Genomic DNA, 19,055 nt, shown 5'->3' on the forward strand with positions numbered 1-19,055 from the left:
TAATATTAATAGCGAGAGAAAAATAATAATAACTCAACTAATTCCAATATAAAAAATCATCTTCAAAACTCAATTCAGGACCAACAATTCAAACCAATTTCCAATGTTAAAATCATTTCCAATAAATCAACAAAGTCCATTCCTAATATCCCAAATCGTTTCAAATGCCGATTCATTTTCAATATCCAAGTCACCCCAAACCATGAAAATCATTTTACATAGTATCTAATTAAACCAACTTTCTAACTCAATAATTAGAAACAGTCACAATTCAATCATCATAATAACCTTAAACCAAGTACATAACCCAACTAAGCATCTTCAATCAATCAATAAATCATTCAAACTAGCATTTATATTCATTCCAGACAACTCAGTTCAATTCATAAAACTTGCGAAATCATAAAAATATATTTTTCTTATTAATATCAATTTAAAACAATTCTTAATAGTAAATTAAGTTTAAGAAATTGCCCCTACCTCGTTTGCAACTTAATCACGCGACAAAACCCTCTTTTTTCTTGTGGCCCACAAAAACCACAGCTCCGGACCATTTTCGAGAAAACAATTGCGACTTCAAACACGACATGCAAGCATCGATATTCAACCCTATGACATCCATAACTTAAAATCCTCAACAACTGATTACCAGAACAATAACAACGCGAGATTCGAAGTGAGAGCAACTTACATTCATGAATAAGAATGACGAAATGGACATGCATCTCCGAAGCAACCTCCGGCAACCTTCGACACCGACAACACTGTTACTCGGTAGCCAAAGGCTCGGCAACTGCGTCCCCAACAACAGCGGCGGAGCGCGCAAACAACGGCGACGCATGCAGCGGCAGTGACAAGTTCTTCTATATCTCTTCGCACTCGTCTCTCTCTCTCTCTCTCTCTCTCTCTTTGCAGGTCTGTCTCTTAGCGGCGGCTCAATGGCGGATTGACGGCGATGATGTGCGGCTCGTGATGATGATGGCGATGGCTCCACGGTGCCGGAACAGCGACGGGAATGGGTGACTCGACGGTAGTAAGTAGGCATGGCGGCTAGGTGACAACGCTGCCTCCTATTCTCCCTTGAATCTCTATCTCTCTTTCGGCCTTCCTTTCTCCCGCATGGCTCCTCTGTGAAGGCGACGGTGATGGTGCGACAGCAGTTCCCCTCCTCCTTCCTCTTCTTCTCCCTCGGTTCCCTCTTCTTTCCTTCCCTTTCTTTCTCTCTTTAGCGTCTCTGTGTGTGTGTTTGTCATCTTTGTGTGTGTGTGGGGGTGGTGTTACGCGCACGTGTGTATTTGGGAAAAAGGGGGAATGTGGCAGTGGGTGAGGCAGTGAGTGTGAGTGGCGGTGAGGGGGTTAGGGTTAGTGGGTTCAATTTGAAAATTTTTGGGTAGTTTAGATAATTTTTATAAAATTAGGGGTATTTGAGTAATTGAAAACTAATTTTAATCCAACACTAATATTTTTAAAAATACTAATTATCAAATTACGATTTATTTCCAAAAAATACTCTGATTTAATAATTAGAGATAATCAAATTAATTTCTTTTAAAATCATAAAATAAAGCTCAAAATATGAATATTCTAAATTAAACAAATAAAATATTCATTATTATTCAAACACCAAAGCCTTAAGTCAATAATAAAAATTATCTAATTAATATAAAAATCTTTTAAAAAATATAATCTTGAATAAATAGAATAAATTGTAAAATAACTTACTTATTAAATTTTTGAAAATCTGGGGTCTTACAAATGACCTGGCCGAGGAACAGAGTTTTACACATTCTAGCTGAGATAGCTCCCAATACACTCCGTCAGTATGTTCGATGCTACTTAATGATTCTTATTGGGGGGTTTTTGTTCACGGACAAGTTTGCTACACGTATCCCTTTGAGATGGCTATCGCTACTGGAGGATTTCCATTATTGCAGCTAGTTGTCATAGGGGGTCTGCACTGTTCTATCATACATACAACTCACTACGCACCGCAGCAGGGCGTGATGTGAGCGACATTGTGGGATGCATACCGCTTCTTGTCTCCTGGATCTACGATATATTTTCGTGTTTTAGTCTGATAGGATATAACGTCGTCAGGGTCCACTTGTAGCTATGTATGTACATATTGTAAATGTTGATAGCAGGACTAGGTATGTACATATGCGTAGATTGGCAGGACTAAGACAACAAAGTAGAGATCGTCATGATGGCAGGATCCAAACTCTACATCGTCGCATCGATGGCCTCACATTTGACCAGGTACGATTTTTTTGTTTCTATATTATTTCATGCATTGGTATGTCATTCCTAATTATGGTACTTTAACACTGTGAATAGTTTTGATGTACACCATACGAGAATCTCCAACTACGCTAGATTGCACTTGATTGTCTTATGAGTGACGCGGAGATTTATAGATGGAGGGCCGTTGTCCCTCTCGTCTGCTTTCACTTTGTAGAGTTTCATCAAATTGACAGAGTGAAGAGGCAGCTCGGGAGCATCAGCACAGGCCAGCGGATCTAGTGAACGTCGAAGAATATCTTTTCAAGATGACAAGGGGAGATGAATCCTAGTGGCCTGACGTGCATTGTGAGTGGAACGATTTATTCAGGGGTCGTTACTAGCTAACGCACTTGGTTACGATTGATGGCCATCCTGACCTTCGTCCGACATAGAAGTTCCTCACCTGGTGGCAGTAGGCATGTAGAGTTAAATTTCTATCAGGAGAGGAGGTTCTTGCCAAACCCAGAGCAGCAGCACCACCGGCTGATATCCTTCCTGCGGCTCTTGAGTCAGAGAGATGACTTACAGTTACCACAGGATGTCCTAGATCGGAGACGACGAGTGAGGAGGCATGCTCGAGATGAGCAATTGTTAGACGAGGATGCTGAGTATGCACGGAAGGAGAATATACTAGAGGATCACACGGCCGCTGTACATGCAGAGATTCCCTCCTATATTGTCCCTGTTGACCTTTATCACGGGTAGCTCCAGCATTGGTCACCACCCAGATGATGACACCGCCTAGGACTAGACCCAGTTCGAAATTGGCTCTGATGTTGAAATAAACTTCAATGACACGTTCCATATTGTCACTGCGACTGGAGATGCGATGGATGAGTTCGCAGGTCGCTATCGGCAGCGGAGAGACCATACTAACATACCAGGCTCATCGAGCGGAATAGCTGTTCAGCATGGATCAACACCATCATCTTATTACTAGACTCTACCACCACCCCACCATCAGTATGGATCCGCACCATCATTGTATTATCAGACTCCACCACCACCACCATACCCACCTCTGTCGGGATCGGTCTGGCTACCGCCTCCTCCGCTGCCACCTATACATGGAGCAGTTCCTCCACCACCACTACCATAGCGGACACCCCCCACTGCGAGCCATCTAGGTTTTCGTCTTCGGCCAGCCCATCCTCCAAGGGTGACTCATCCTCGTGGATGTGGGTCTGGACACCATTTGGTCCCTGCAGGCAGACGGCGTTAGTATGTAGTTTAGATAGATGTTCTTATGTTCTATACATTATCTGACTTTTTATATTGTACCATTATATGTTAGGTAATCGGATATTTCGTGTGTGGCTATATATTATGCAGTATTACAACCATGAGTTATGTTTTTAATGTTAATGCTTTAACTTGATATGAAAGCAACATGACTAAAGAAAAACATATACAGTAACAGATGTATGTTCCACCGAACCTATGCACCTCCTTACAAATTACTCGTGGATGTCAACATTCAGTATAACACAAAATTAACGTAATAGACTTTAATTCATCCAAAATAAATTGTAAATATACCAGTAGTTCAAGTTATGGCGTAGTGCCACACGAAGACTTCATGGATAATTGTTGGTGAATTACTTGCAACGTCAATGGTATTTAAGTCTATCTGACTCTAAAATTTTGTACTTTGCATTCCGTCGAATACTGCATTTCTTCACTGCCATTAGAACTGCATCACAGTTCCTGAACCTATGGCCAACTCGAAATTCCACCCTGGTGTATTGTAATCCTCCCCCTTCAAAGTGTGATCATGACTAAGAACTTCTAACAATTGAGTAATGACCAAAGGGGGAGGCAAGAGAAACCGACCCACATCGCCGGTGGAAGTCTCTGGCATATACTCATCAGTAGAAGCAGTATCGCTAGACGACATGGACCCGACAACATGAGTTGAATCGCCCTCACTGTGGTACTCGTCGTTACTATCATGAGGCTAGGAGTAGCGAATTGGTGTGGCCTCCAGCGGGACAACTTTAGGAATTGAAGGAGACGGTCTACCACTAACAACCACATCACGGATCGCAGCATGCAACTCCATCACATGTTATGGCATTAGCCATGCATGTACGTCAAACATTACCCTCACATGCTAATCCCAGTCAATCCAAAATAACCTGTTGGTAAATCCACCATTCGGAAGCGTGTGTAAAAATTTATATGCAACCCGTCCAACCTCTTTGGTACCTATTCCACCCATATTGGTCAGCATGATCGTCTTTAGCGCATGTAGGATATCAACCCGGTTGGAGTGCAACATGGCAATTTTATCAGACTCGAAAATCACTCATTCATTTCTGTGTTTTACTATCCCATTGGAATAAACCACAACAAAAAAGAATTGATTATTCTCCATCAGAACAAAATGAAAAAAAGAGAAAGAAAATATTGATTTCTAAATTGTGAGGAGATGGTTGAGGGGTGAACTCTATAAATTAGAGTTATTTTTCAATATATCTTGGGTACAAAGACACCTAAACCATAATACACATATCCTAGGTGTTGAGACCCAAATTACACCCTTAACTATATCTCGGATGCTGAGACCCCATAAGAAGGATTGTATATATCTCAAGTACTGAGATCCCTATCTCAATTGCCACATATCTCAGGTATTCAGTCTCCGATCTCCATAATAACACATATCCCGGGTGTACCTAGGATATGTTTCAGTGTCGCCCGATCACAGCATGGGGTTTCAGACGCCGAGATATGTTCAATTTTTAACTTACCCCTCAACATCCGAGATGTATAAAAATACGCCTTTTTATAAATACCTCACATTTTATATATTTCCGTAATTTATATATTTATTAATTTAAATAAAAAAATCCTAAATATATCTGGTATCAAAACATGAACCAAGAGGTAGGGGTGGCAACGGGGCAGGTAAGGGCGGGTTTTTTCTCTACCCGACCCCGTCCCGCCGTACAACAACCTGCATAGAATCCGCCCTTTTCTACCCGCGGATAGTAAAACGTTGAACCTTAACCCGCCCTGCTCCTACCCGCCCCTATAATTATTAAAATTCAATAAATAAAATAAAATTTTAAAGTTTATATAACCACCATCATATACATAATATAAATTAAAGTAAAAATTTAAATATGATACAATATTATTAATCATTTACTAATTATTTTATATATATTATATATATAAGAGACGGATAGAGACGAATATTATCTAAACCCGACCCCGTCCCGCTCCGATGTGGAACGGGTAATTATCCGCGAATTCAGATGGTGTTGCCATTCCTACCAAGAGGGTAATAGTGAACTAGTGATTCATGAATGAGAGTTCAAAAGTAAGAAGCGGGAAAAGGGGGTAGCGGATAGTAAAATAATGAAGTAACGTGTTGAAAGAGTTATAATTGGATTGTATAATAGTGGAACCTCTTACAAACCACACCATAGCCTTTTCCTTTATGTTTTGAAAGTGATGTCTATGTTGCTGCTGGGTTTGGTTATTAGGTTAATCTGAACCCACTTATTAGGTAGGGGCCTTTACCCTTTTTCTTTATGCAATTTTGAATTCTGATTCTCTTCCCTTCTCATCTCTTCCTCCTTTCAGCTTTCTTTTCTATGCTTTGATCCGTTAGTTTCATACATACAAACATCTTACATTTGTTAATGTATTATAATATCATTTAATAGATAATATAATATATTTATTGACAAGTCACATACATAAAATAATTTCTTTCTAATATTACACAAATCTCCTAAATCTGATCTAAAAAATGTGTAATATTAGAAAATTATTTTTTCATTTATGTGATTTATTCTAATAATTATATATATTCAATGTGGGAAGTATATTAGCTTTTTAATAATAATAATAATAATAATAATAATAATAATAATAATAATAATAATAATAATAATAATAACTTTTGCTAAGAGAGATCTATGGATCACCTATGCATGGAATTTTAGTCTAATTTATTTATACTCCCACACTCTTAACTTTTTTTTTAATGATTTAACATAAGTAATTTTTAAGATTAACGAAGCTAGAAATTTTTAACAAAAAAAACCTTCTTCGCTTAGAATGTAACCAAGTGTTAAAGTAGCCAGTTCTTAAAAACCCAAAATTGGGTCTTGTCATGTATTAATGAATTAATTAATTAATAATTGTATATGTGATTCTGCAAAGGTTCTGTATAAGTTGTCTTCTCATCATGGACTGCATTGATTATAGTAGTTTACTAGTACAACAATGTATCACGTATGGCATCTTTTTCAAACCAGCAGCATTGAATTTTGAAAATGTTGATAAATGAATTTGTTTAGTTTTAAAGAAAATTAATAAAAACATTTGAATTTTCAGAAAAAAAAAGGATCTTTTACTCACTCCATCCCTTTCAAAACATTTGTGATTTTAAAATTTATAATTCAAATTATATATTACTTAGGTTCTTAATAATATTTCTTTATATAAATTTGTCAAAAATTATTTTAAATATAGAATAAAGATAATATTTTAGTTGAATATTGATATTTGAAGTGTATTATAGTATTGTAAATATATAGAAAATATGTCTAACACACACATATCCTGCGTTAGGACTGGAAATGAGTCAAGCCAACTCATCAGCCAACTTAAACTCGACTCATTAATAGTTCGATAAGCTAAATTCGTGAGCTGGTGAGACAAACTTGAACCTAAAATTGAGCTTATAAATTAAATGAATCGAAGTTGAACTTGGATAAGTTCAGCTCATTAGTTTGTGAGCTGGCTTGATTAATATAAATTTTAAATAATTAAGATCATTAATATATATATATATATTAATGATCTTAATTATTTAAAATTTATATTTATTTTTATATATAATTTTGATGTAGAACATAAATAAAAAATTTATAATTTATTGATTGATAATAAAATTGATCTTTTTAAATATTTTTAAAATATATATGTTATAATTTATTGATATAAAATTATAGATTATGTTCCTATTATTTGAGTCAGTTCGTGAGCTTTCGATGAACCGAGTTTGAACTTAAAAAATAGGCTTGATTGTTAATGAGTCGATCTTAAACTTGTCTAACTCGACTCACTTCCAACCCTATCCTGCGTGTTGACAAAATGATGACACGTGTCCAATACGCACATTGTGTGTTGCTATAAAATGATAACATGTGTTCAATACACACCCTAAGTATTGACTCTCTATGTATACAATTCACTCACATGTAATTACATCAAATAATCTCATTTTCAACCAAAACACTAAAATTTCTTCTATATAAAAAAAGAAAAAGTCTAGAGGGTCAGTAATTTTATTGAATTTTGGCCAGCATATAACCAGCAGAAAAAGGTGAACTTTTGAATAAAATCTCACACTAATCTCACACCATTAAATCATCATTGATGACTATTTGATGGCTACTAATCACAAAAGTTGCTGGTCCTAGCATTGCTCATAAAAAAAAATTAGCCTAAATTTGTAAATTCCAAATAATTAAATTATCACCATATCAAAGTATAGTATAGCAATTAGCACATATATCAAGCATTGAAGATTAATGTAATGCATAGTGTTGTACGATTTTCACCATGTGAAGGAAGAAACACATGAACATTGGGTTGTCCTTTCAGGTTTCATCCATTGTATTGCTTGTGACTTATAAGCTGCAGAATAGTAATAATAATATTTTTTTCTCTAGGGTTATTCTATGAATTTGTCTTGTTGATTTTTGCGTCTTACATAAGTAAAAAAAGGGTGTCCAAGTACTGTCCCTTCTTTAATGGAACATGTACTTTATGTTATACATTAGGGAAGCATTGCCAGAATTTACAGTCTATGCATTCGAGTGTGGGGTGAGTTAGCACTGTGTATGCAGCATCATTTGTTTATTGCTTTAAATAAATTTTTATTTCTTTTTATTATAAAAAAACTGCAACATTTTGTCCTTGTAATTTGTAAATTTTTATTTTTGTTTAATTTTTAATTTGATACATGTTAACGTGATAAATTGAATTACAACGTACACCATGTTAGTTAGCTTTTAACATGATACAGTAGTATGTAACAAACAAATTAATGATATGGGAACAAAATCAAATATTTCAAATTTGAGCTAATCGAAACAAAAACTATGAATTTTACGTGGATTTTCTCATTGTTTCCTTCTGTTATTTTTTGGGGGTTAACATCCCTTGTTTCCTTCTCTTTTTGGCAGGCATATCCCTTGTTTCTTTTACTGGGCTCTCTTTTTCCGGTTTTTGTCAGAAAGGTTCAGTTTATTATGGAAGAATAATACAAAATGAAGAAACACGCTAAGGCCCAGTAGTAGGCCCATGTACAAACTTGACAAATCTGACCTAAACTGGAAAAAATAATTTTCCGACACGCTAACACAATTAAAAAAAAAAAAAAAGGTAAAGATTCACTGGTATTTAATTTTGATATGGAACTATGAAATGTGTTGAACCGGAATATGGGAAGGGAGGGTATTGAACATGGATGTGGTGTCAGGAAGGGAAGGAAATCGGACCGTGCGAGACACCACCATCAACTCGAAGGGTACGAGTTGTGTGTGACAAAGCGGAGGGTCCGAGTTGCTGCATGTTGGACACGCGGCACTCAGACGTTGCTCCCTAGACGGTGCCCCACATACAAGGTTGGTGGATGCGAATTAAACTCTCACCATCCGAGTTTCACCTTTGACCCCTCACTTTCCATTCCCAAAACTCCATTGCTCTTCTTCATCCATCTGTTGTTGGTGTTTTGCATGCTGGGGAGAAAGGAAAGATATCCAAAAAAAATAAAATGAAAGATGTTGATCGTCCTGAGTTGCATATTATACACTATCTCAGTGTGTCTGATTATGTAAGTTTGTTATCATTTTTTTTAATTTTTATAATTATAATTATTATTGTTAAAATTTTAGTAGTTATTATTATTGTTAGGATCTGAACTTAAAAATATATATAGAATAGTTAGGAATAATTTTAATTTTTTTTAATTTTTTCACTATTTCTGTATGAAATTTATTATTGTTAGTGTTTTTGCTATATATATAAATTCTTGTTGTTATTGTTGCGGTGACTAAAATAAAAACGCAGAATTTTTTTTTATTTGTTTAAATTTTTTTGTATAATTTTCAGGATTTTGTTTTTATAATTTTTAGAATTTCGGAAGAAGTGAAATATTATTAAGATAGTTAGAAAATAAATTTTAAAAATAAACAAAGAGTGCCGAATTGTTAATAATTTTTGGATATAGTATGTTTTTTTTTTTAATAAATTTATAAATTCTTAATTATTTATAATTGTTACTGTATTAGTAAATATTATTGTGGCTACAATAAAATAATAAAGAGGTGTAGAAAATGATAAATAAGAACTGCATAATTTTCAAAAGCGTGTTACTTTAATTAATTGTAATTATCATTATAAGAGATGTTAATTATTATTGTTAACAGAAAACGAATTTAAAAAGATATTTACGATAATTGTTAATGTTTTTTAAAATTTTGAAATATATGTTTAAATTTATTTAAGTAATAGGTAACCTGTTAATATTTAAGCAATTGTGTGTGAGTTGACTAATTACTTGTTTTGTTTTTTTTAGAAATTAAGAATGTTGACCTGTGACCATCCACTTCTCCCGGATCGGTACAACGATCGGGTGGAAGACCATTTACGAGTTACTGGCTTCTATCATGCATCTCAAATTGGTGTCGTACAAAATCAGAAAGCACTCGTGAATACTCTAATAGAACGGTGGCACCCTGAAACACATACGTTTCACCTTCCAATTGGTGAGTGTGCCGTAAGTCTTGAAGACGTGGCTCTAATTCTTGGTCTCCCGACAGATGGTCTTTCAGTTACTGGGATGACAATAAGTAGCTTCTCCGCGTTGGAGGCAGAATGTTTGCATCAATTTGGAGTGGCACCGAGTAAGTTAGAGTGTAAAGGATGTTGTATAAAACTGACTTGGCTGCGGGACCTAAAAGAAAACATTCAGTTGACTGATGAATTAAGTATACAGAGGTACGTGAAGTGCCATATTATGCTGCTGATTGGGACGATCTTGTTTGAGGATAAATCTGGGGCAGGTGTGCACTGGAAGTTTCTACCCTTGCTTCGTGACTTTGCCAGTATTGGACATTATAGTTGGGGTTCGGCATGCCTTGCACACCTCTACAGGGGGTTATGCAGGGCATCTCGTTATAATTGTAAGGAAATAGATGGTCCAATAACACTTTTGCTTGCTTGGGCTTGGATCCGACTGCCATATCTATCGCCGATCCCGAGAGAGCCCCACAGCTTTCCATTAGCCAACAGGTAATGTCACGTTACAATCTACTCGTAGCTTTACATTTTAAATTTAGTTTATCTAATTGAATATGTGATATTAGGTGGCGTAATTGGAAGCGTGGTGATCGACGATATAGGTATTTGAATCTAGCTCACTTTAGGAAGGCCTTTGATGAACTCCAGGAAGGCCAGGTGTGGTTTACTTAAATATTTATGATTTTGGGTCATTTTAATTAGGCATTTTTATTGTTATTGATGTTCTGGGTTGTATTCATGAGTATCTTTTATTTTTCCCAGTTTGTGTGGGTTGCGTATGCTGTGGATCGCGTGGATCCGAACTTAATTCCTCCTGAGATCTATATGCAATCGGTTGTGTGGTCTGCTACTGTTCCGTTGGTGTCATTTGAATGTATCGAGTGGCATGCTACCGACAGGTACAGGCGACAGTTCGGTTTCGTTCAGGAAGTACCTCAGCAGGAGCAGAGTCTTGACAAGGCGCATGGAGAAGTACTGACTGGTCCTAAGAATCTTAACTGGGCCACAACACCGACTCATTCAAGTTGGGTTATGCATTGGACAAACAAGTATCACTACGTTCTTTCTGAGCTTCCCATGCCTTCACAGCATCCATTGGAAACTTATATGTACTGGTACCGGTCAAAATATGGTGACCACTTGAACTTGTCGAATCTTGTGGGTCAAGAAAGTGATGACGATAATCAGGATATGGATGAGGGTAATCAGGATATGGATGATGGTGGTGAGGGTATGGATGAGGATAGTCAGGATGGGGATAATGACAATGAGGAGTTGGAGCCACAGCTGGTGCCGCCTCCTAGTTCGAATCCAGTTCCACTAGAACAACCTCAGTTTTCAGGCCAGTATGTACCTCAGACACAGTTCTCCCCGTCCGTTCCAATGCCGCAACAATATTGGGGTATGTCACAGTTTGAAGCAGTAGAAGGAGGTTCTTTTAGTCAGTTGCTTGAGTTCATGGGTGCAGATGCTGGACAAACACAATATACCAATCAGCCTGATTTCTTGGCAGGTAGGTATTCATTGGATGCGAGGCTCCCGTGCCATACCTCATCGGTCGCTTCCGGAGGGTTCGTATCTGTCGATTCTAGTAGAAGTGTAGGTGGACGCGGAGTTCTTAATAGTCAAAATCCTAATCGTGTTGACATGGGACCACTTTAAGAAGATGATAACCCACTCGAGCAAGAGACTAATGCATATCTAGTAGATAACCCGGATGACGAGGATGAAATAGAGGAGTTCGATGAGGATGAGGAATCCCGCAATGATGGTATTATGCTTCGTATTTTCCTTTACATATTTGATTTTATGTTCATTTTGTGTTCATACGTGGTATCCATGTTGGTTTGAGTACCTAATGTTATAATATTTAATTGTTATTATTAATTTGTGTTCATAAGTGGTATCCATGTTGGTTTGAGTACCTTATGTTATAATATTTAATTGTTATTATTAATTTTATTTTTCTGTTATACAGGCGGGGCACAAACTCCAGATGACAAAGGCAAATGTTACAATCTGATGATTGATCCACCACGTCGTAGCGCTAATCGCTACACGCCGTCTGTGTTAAAAAAGGCTGCCAAAAAATGCAAGAACTTCGTGAAAGATGTAAAGTGGTCAATGAGAAAGTAGTTGTGGTGTAATACTCTTATTTATGCCTTAAAAAATGTCTACAATGTCTATAGTTATTCGCATGTGTTGGGCATTATGTATGCATGACTTGTAGCATTTAGGGTTTAGGGTAATTATGTATTAATACTGATCTGGAGTATGGTTTGTTTAGAGTAACTATGTATTAATAAATTTGACTATGGACTATGTTTTAGTAGATTGTTTGTTTAGAGTTTTTATGTACTTATGAACTTATTGAAGGGATTAAATATGTCGACTATTTTTTTTATGTCAGATTATAAAATGCTATAGATGGAGAGTAAGGCTGGGTTGCCGTAGTTTATAACACAACACAGAATAAGAATCTACTAATGCTCTCTGTTGGCATTTGCACCACCTTGCTGACGGCATCTGCCACGGCTGTGCCCCTCAGCCCCACAAAGCGTACATCGCCTAGGCCGACGTAACATCCGTGTGTCCATCTCGTTCAAGAATCGCGTCATTTTTGGACGACCTTTCCCGAGGCGTCTCAAGAACGGATTCGGGATGAACCGAGGTCCGTTGTAAGCAGGCCATGTAGTAGGGTTACCTAGTGGCCTAAACCTTGCTCGGTACACCCGCCGAACTTGGTCCATCTTATACACATCATGAACATACACTTGCCAATCCAGTCGCTGGTTGGCACAACATGCAAACACATGTCGACAGGGGATCCGGTCCACCTGGAACTCACCACAGTCACATCGAAGCCCACGTAGGTCCACTGCAAACTCCATTCCACTTGGCATCTCACGCACCTCAAAGACCTCATTCTGCCGGTCAAAGCAACTAACCTGAATGTTTCCTGACGCAAGTTGGTTTGCATGCAACTTGGAGGTAACGACATCGGAAAACACATGGCCAGCATTAATCCGGGCTTCCGCTTCCGCTCTTTTTCGGGTAAACAACTCGTTCAGCCTGTAGAATGTTGCCTTCACAAGGGCAGTCACGGGGAGATTGCGTGCACCATTCAATACTGAGTTGATGCATTCCACTAGATTTGTCGTCATATGACCCCATCTATATCCACCATCAAAAGCCAACGCGTACTGTTCCCGGGGGGATTCGGTTTAACCAGTCAGTGTATGCCTCGCCCTGTTCTCGTAAACGTTGGTAACGCACCTCGTACTCACGCACCATCCTCGAATATCCTGCAGGATAGAAAGAAATAATTGAGACAATATTGGTCAACACACGAATTGAATCGAACTCTGATATTAAATTAATTAGCTACTCTGATAGTTACCTATGTTGACGACCAGTTTCTGCAAGTACGGCGCCTTGAATTTCCTCAAAAAATTCGACTCTATATGCCTGATGCAAAACATATGAAAGGCTCTCGGAGGTGACCAAGCCCCGTTACTCCTTTTCACAGCTGCATTTATGGATTCGTGATGGTCGGATATCAGCCCCACACCATCCCGAGTGACAACGTGCTGACGAAGGTTACTCAGAAAAAAGTGCCACGCATCTGAAGTCTCTCCCTCCACAATTGCAAACGCAATTGGGACGATATTGTTGTTGCCATTCTGTGACACTGCCACTAGTAGACAACCCTTGTACTTTTCGTACAAGTGAGTCCCATCGACCTGGACAACTGGCTTACAATGTCTGAAAGCTCTAATGCAGGGGTAATAACTCCAAAAGACACGATGCAATACCCAAATATCAGTCACTAAGTCATCACCTTGATATGCAGGCATAGTCTCAAAATGAACAACAGCTGACGGCTCCTTGTGACACATGGCCTCAAACCATATAGGCAACGCTTCGTACGATGCCTCCCAGCCTCCAAATATTTTTTCCACTGCCTTTTGCTTAGCCAACCATGCTTTCCGATAGCTAACAGTGTAGTTGAACTTCGATTGCACCTCTGCTATAACCGATTTTACCTTTAAGGCGGGGTCAGCCTCAACCAACGGCTTAATTGCTTCTGCAGTCGTTGTTGAGTCCAGCTTAGAATGATCCTGAGAAATTGTTGCTCTGGTACATGTGTGACTGCTATTATACCTCCTTACAACCCAACAGTACTTCCGGCTGATCATGCTAACCCGGATAAGCCAATCACATCCTGACCCATACTGTATACACTTCGCATAAAATGTCAACGGCTCAGACTCATACACCCGATAATCTACGCTTCTTCGTATAGTATACTCTTTTATCGCCTTAATAACAGCGTCCCTCGAACTGAATTCCATCCCAACGGCAAATTCACCATCTGCGACAACAGAAATTTCTGCGGACAGCCATACAACAAATTTTAGAAACATAAATATTTAAACATTCGAAAATAAAGGTAAAACAAATGATGACTACATCAATTATAATAAAACCCTCCAAGCTAATTATTTTTAACTAATTTACTAACAAATATTTATATTCAACTAATCAACTAACAGATCCTAATTTTAATTAAACTAATTTAGTAGTTATATTTACTTAATTAACTAATCAATTCCTATTTATATTCAGTTAAATTTAATTTAAAGAACTTTAACAGATTTAACAAATTTTAATTTACCTAACTTACCTATATTGACTTAATAACTTCGAATTTAACCAATTTTAATTAATCTAATTTACTACTTATACTTACTTAATTTACTAATCAATTCCTATTTATACTAACTTACATTTAATTTAACTAAATTTAACCCGGTTAACAAATTTTAATTTAACTAACTTACTTATATTTACTTAATAACTTCCAATTTTACCAATTTTAATTAAACTAATTTTCTAGTTATATTTACTTAATTTACTAATAAATTCCTATTTATATGGACTTAATTTTAATTTAACTAAATCTAACCAATTTAAAAAATTTTAATTTAACTAATTTACTTATATTTACTTAATAAATTCTAATTTAACCAATTTTAATTAAACTAATTCACTAATAAATTTCAATTTATAATTACTTAATTTATTAAATTAACTCATAATTATGGAGAATCACGTACCAGTATTGATATAATCCGGAAACTCCGGAACATGCATGGCTTCCAAATCCAAAACTCGCATGAATGATGGCTCCTCAAACGGCACATCGTTTGCCAGAGCAGTTGCGACATCAGACACATCCGGAGCCATAGCTCCGTTACCTGGAACCTCATCTCCATCTGGACCAACAACTTCGTAGTTGCTTTCGAACTCTTCCTCACTGTCACTATTGTAATCCTCCCGTAGAATATTACGGTCGGCCTCACATTGCTCAAACTCCACATACAACTCGATGAACGATAGTTGTCTCTGATTTTCAATATACATGGAAAACATATCTTGCATGCTCACTTCGTCCGTTACATATTTCGTTTGAAACTGGACGAATCCACCAAACACTTGAATAGGATTTCTGTATAGAATACATGATATCCTTCTTGCCCTCTCAGAATCAATCTTTTCACATATCACACCCTTTAGCTCTTCAAATGAGATTGTAAAAGGAATCACCAGATCTAACGGATTCTCACAAACAAATGTTACTCCTTCAGATGTTTGTAACAAAATCTGACCAAAATAATACACCTTCAATAACACTCTGTCACTCATTTCTCTCAATCACATTAACAACCTCATAAACTTGAGTTTCAGATTTTTGACTCCTTTAATAAACAAGAAACGAAAGAGATGAGCTAAAAACCAGAGGACCGTTGAAGAAGGAGAAGAAGACGATGCGAGAGTGATTGCTCTGATATGCATTTTCACCAACTTTTATTAAAGTCCCAACCAAATCGGACCATGCGATTCCCTAACTGAATTCAAAAAACTAATATAATAAAACATGTCGGACCCTCCGATTTCACAACGCAAAAAAAAATCATCAACTCGCATGGTACGATTTCCATCATCCAGAAATTCATCATCTCTCCTTCCGCAAATCGGACCTAACGATTTGTATCAAAACAGGAAACTCAAACAACTCGTACCATCCGAGTTGTGGCACCTGACATTAAGGACAAAAGCTGCCCCACAATTGTGTATTGCGCTCCCATGCATCCATATCCATGTAACACACACACAAGGCCTCCATATCAATAAAAATGAGCCAAGATTCACCATGGTAGATTCATAATTATCAAAACTGAACAGATAATCAATCCGACTAAGTTATTGAATTACTGGATTAATGGTCTAATTGGTAGATAATTGGTTGAACTGTTTAATAATAATTAAATAAATATATATAATCATAATAAAATTAAATTTAAATAATAAAAATATGAATTTAATTTTAATATATTTTATTCAATTATATAATATTATATCAACAAAAATAATTATTTTTTATATTAATTATATAAATAATTATTTAAAAAATAAATATAATTAAATAATTATATAAAATATTTTATATTATTAGTATATTAAAATTAAATTATAAAAATAAATAAATATAATATTATTATTGAAAAATAAAAATAATATTTTATACTATTTAAATTTTATTGGTTCAATTTAAATATAATTATTTTAATATAATATATATAATTATTAGTCTTTAATATGATAAGTAGTAACAGAAAGGCGTTTTTTTATAATATATATTAATTTGTGAATTGTGATTGGTGAGATTGAGTTTTGGGTATTATAGTAATTGCTTTTATAATATATATTAATTTGTGAATTGTGATTTGTGAGATTGAGTTTTGGGTATTATAGTAATTGGCAAACAGCAAGAGAATGCTAAATCATTTTTATATTTGTTAAGTCAGTGCCTATGATGCACGGATACTGATACGGATATGGGACACGTCAACACGCGAATTTTAAAATTTTACATGATATGGGAATATGTATACATATAAATATAAAGTATTTTTTGATAAATCGTAATGATATTTTGATATTTTATTGATATTAAAATATAAATTAATTTTTTTAATTATTTTTTAATGGCTTATTTTAATTATATCAAGTATTTAAAATATTTTTTGTTTTAATAAATAATGATATATGCTATATCTAAATTTATTTTAAAAATATATGTTAAGAATAAGACTAGACACGCTGACACGTGATGATATTTAGGTGTGTCCAAGCGTGTTCGGAGAAAAATTTTTTATTTTTTATTAAGACACGGTTGGACACAGCAGATACACGTATCGGACGAGTGTCGGTGAGTGTCATGTCCAAAATGTGTCCGGCACGCAGACACGGCAACTTAGCGAAATGTCCGTGCTTCATAGGTCAGTGCTAAAAGGAGTCCGGAGTTGTTATAGTGTTCAAAACTTAATTTTAAAGACTACTACAGTGCACGGAAAAGCTCTATATCCATGTAAAAATTACATGGATGTTATCCAAGTACCTTCTATTTCATGCATTTTCTCCCACCCACACTCATTTGTTTTACACGCGCCTCATATAACGTGTATAACGTAATCCTTCTTTTGCGTGATCAACCTTTTTCAATGTAAAGCTTGTTCTCTTCTCATGTTTTCTTTCTTTCTTTCTTTCTTTCTTTCTTTCTTTCTTCTTCTTCTTCTTCTTCAACCTAATTAAATTTGTTATTCTCCTATGTTCGCATTTTTCTTCTCTGCAATATGGATTTGGATTGACTTCAACATAATTAGCTTCGTCGTTCTTCTTTTTCTTCATTTTCTTCTTCGATCTACACTTCTGAATTGAAACAATGAATGAATCAACTTTAAATCAGTTGAATGAGTGCGATTTAGATAATTCTTTCGAAACGTATCAATTTGATGAGGTTTGGATGATTGAATTTTGAATTGAATTCAATGGAATGCAATTGCTAATTTTATTTGAATTGAATTGAATGGACTGAGGTGATCTGTATCTGAATTGAATTGAATTGAATTGATAATATGTAAATTGTAGACAGAGTTGTTTTGAATTTGGTTTTGTATAATGGTTTCGTTCCTGTGAGTAACTGTTCGTTCGATAAGTACTATAGAGTTGTTTCACCATGTCCATGTGTTCGGTTCGGTATGCAGAAAGGAGTCTAAAAAAATTAGACGAATATATTCTATTTTGTTCCCTAAGCACTATATAATTGTTTTACCGTAATTAAGATTTCGGTTCACCGTGATTAAGATTTCGGATCATCGTGAGACCAGCTGTGTTCTGGATGAAAAATTTGTCCCAAAGGTGGGAATGATTTTCAAGACACTAGAAGAAGTTGGAAAGTTCTACAAACATTATTCCAAACTTGCAGGTTTTTCTACGAAATTATGGAACATGACTCGGGACGGAGACAAGATTAAGAATCAACTAATTTTATGCACCAAAGAGAGGAGGTGAAAATCCAAGATATCTCCAACTTTGAAGACAAACCCTTCAGCTGGGTTAAATTGTCCGGCCAGAATTTACGTACACATAATGAAGGATGTTGGTCTTTGGACAATTTCCAAAGTTATTTTGAATCACTCACATCCTTGTTGTCCAGACCAGGCTGAGATGCTCAAACAACACAGGGAACTTAGCATGTTCGTGCATCGTACGATCGAAACCCACGAGGAAGCCGAAATCAGACCAAGCAAAACTTACCAATCATTTGTGACAGCAGCTGGCAGCCATCGTAAACTAGGTCTTATAGAAAAAGACGTCAGAAATTACATCACAAGGGATGTACGTAATATTTCTGAAGAAGATGATGCCAAAGAATTTGGGAAGTACCTAGTAAGAATGAAAGAGAAGAACCAAAATTTCTTCGTTGAGCTCAACTTGAAGGCGATCACTGCATTAAACATGCATTCTGGGCCGATGCAAGAGCAGGGCTGAATTTGAGTATTTCGGAGACATGGTTTCATTTGAGACCACCTATA

At 36.1% G+C, this 19,055-nt stretch overlaps 2 protein-coding genes across 2 annotated transcripts; both read right to left on the reverse strand.

Annotated features, from left to right (window-relative positions):
• Positions 1 to 12,596: 12,596 nt before the first annotated feature.
• LOC114924799 (uncharacterized) lies at positions 12,597 to 13,277 on the reverse strand. Its single transcript, XM_029290385.1, has one exon. The coding sequence runs from the start codon at positions 13,275 to 13,277 to the stop codon at positions 12,597 to 12,599; it is 681 nt and encodes a 226-aa protein (XP_029146218.1).
• Positions 13,278 to 13,299: 22 nt separating this feature from the next.
• Positions 13,300 to 15,822, reverse strand: LOC112728215 (uncharacterized). Its single transcript, XM_025778263.1, has 4 exons — positions 15,375 to 15,822; positions 14,160 to 14,506; positions 13,514 to 14,078; positions 13,300 to 13,418 (listed from the first exon to the last, which is right to left on the reverse strand). The coding sequence occupies exons 1-4, from the start codon at positions 15,820 to 15,822 to the stop codon at positions 13,300 to 13,302; spliced, it is 1,479 nt and encodes a 492-aa protein (XP_025634048.1).
• Between the last annotated feature and the right edge of the window lie 3,233 nt (positions 15,823 to 19,055).

This window comes from Arachis hypogaea, chromosome 2 (assembly GCF_003086295.3).
Source record: "Arachis hypogaea cultivar Tifrunner chromosome 2, arahy.Tifrunner.gnm2.J5K5, whole genome shotgun sequence".
Lineage (NCBI taxonomy): Eukaryota > Viridiplantae > Streptophyta > Magnoliopsida > Fabales > Fabaceae > Arachis > Arachis hypogaea.

What these genes read in the sequence shown, in the direction of transcription:
- LOC114924799 (XM_029290385.1), bottom strand. Translation starts at nt 13,277, where the DNA reads ATGACGACAAATCTAGTGGAATGCATCAACTCAGTATTGAATGGTGCA.
- LOC112728215 (XM_025778263.1), bottom strand. Translation starts at nt 15,822, where the DNA reads ATGAGTGACAGAGTGTTATTGAAGGTGTATTATTTTGGTCAGATTTTG. An exon ending in AGATGGAGATGAGGTTCCAG is followed by an intron (nt 14,507 to 15,374) that starts GTAACGGAGCTA and finishes GGCTGTCCGCAG; the next exon opens with AAATTTCTGTTGTCGCAGAT. An exon ending in AGGCTGACCCCGCCTTAAAG is followed by an intron (nt 14,079 to 14,159) that starts GTAAAATCGGTT and finishes GCTAAGCAAAAG; the next exon opens with GCAGTGGAAAAAATATTTGG.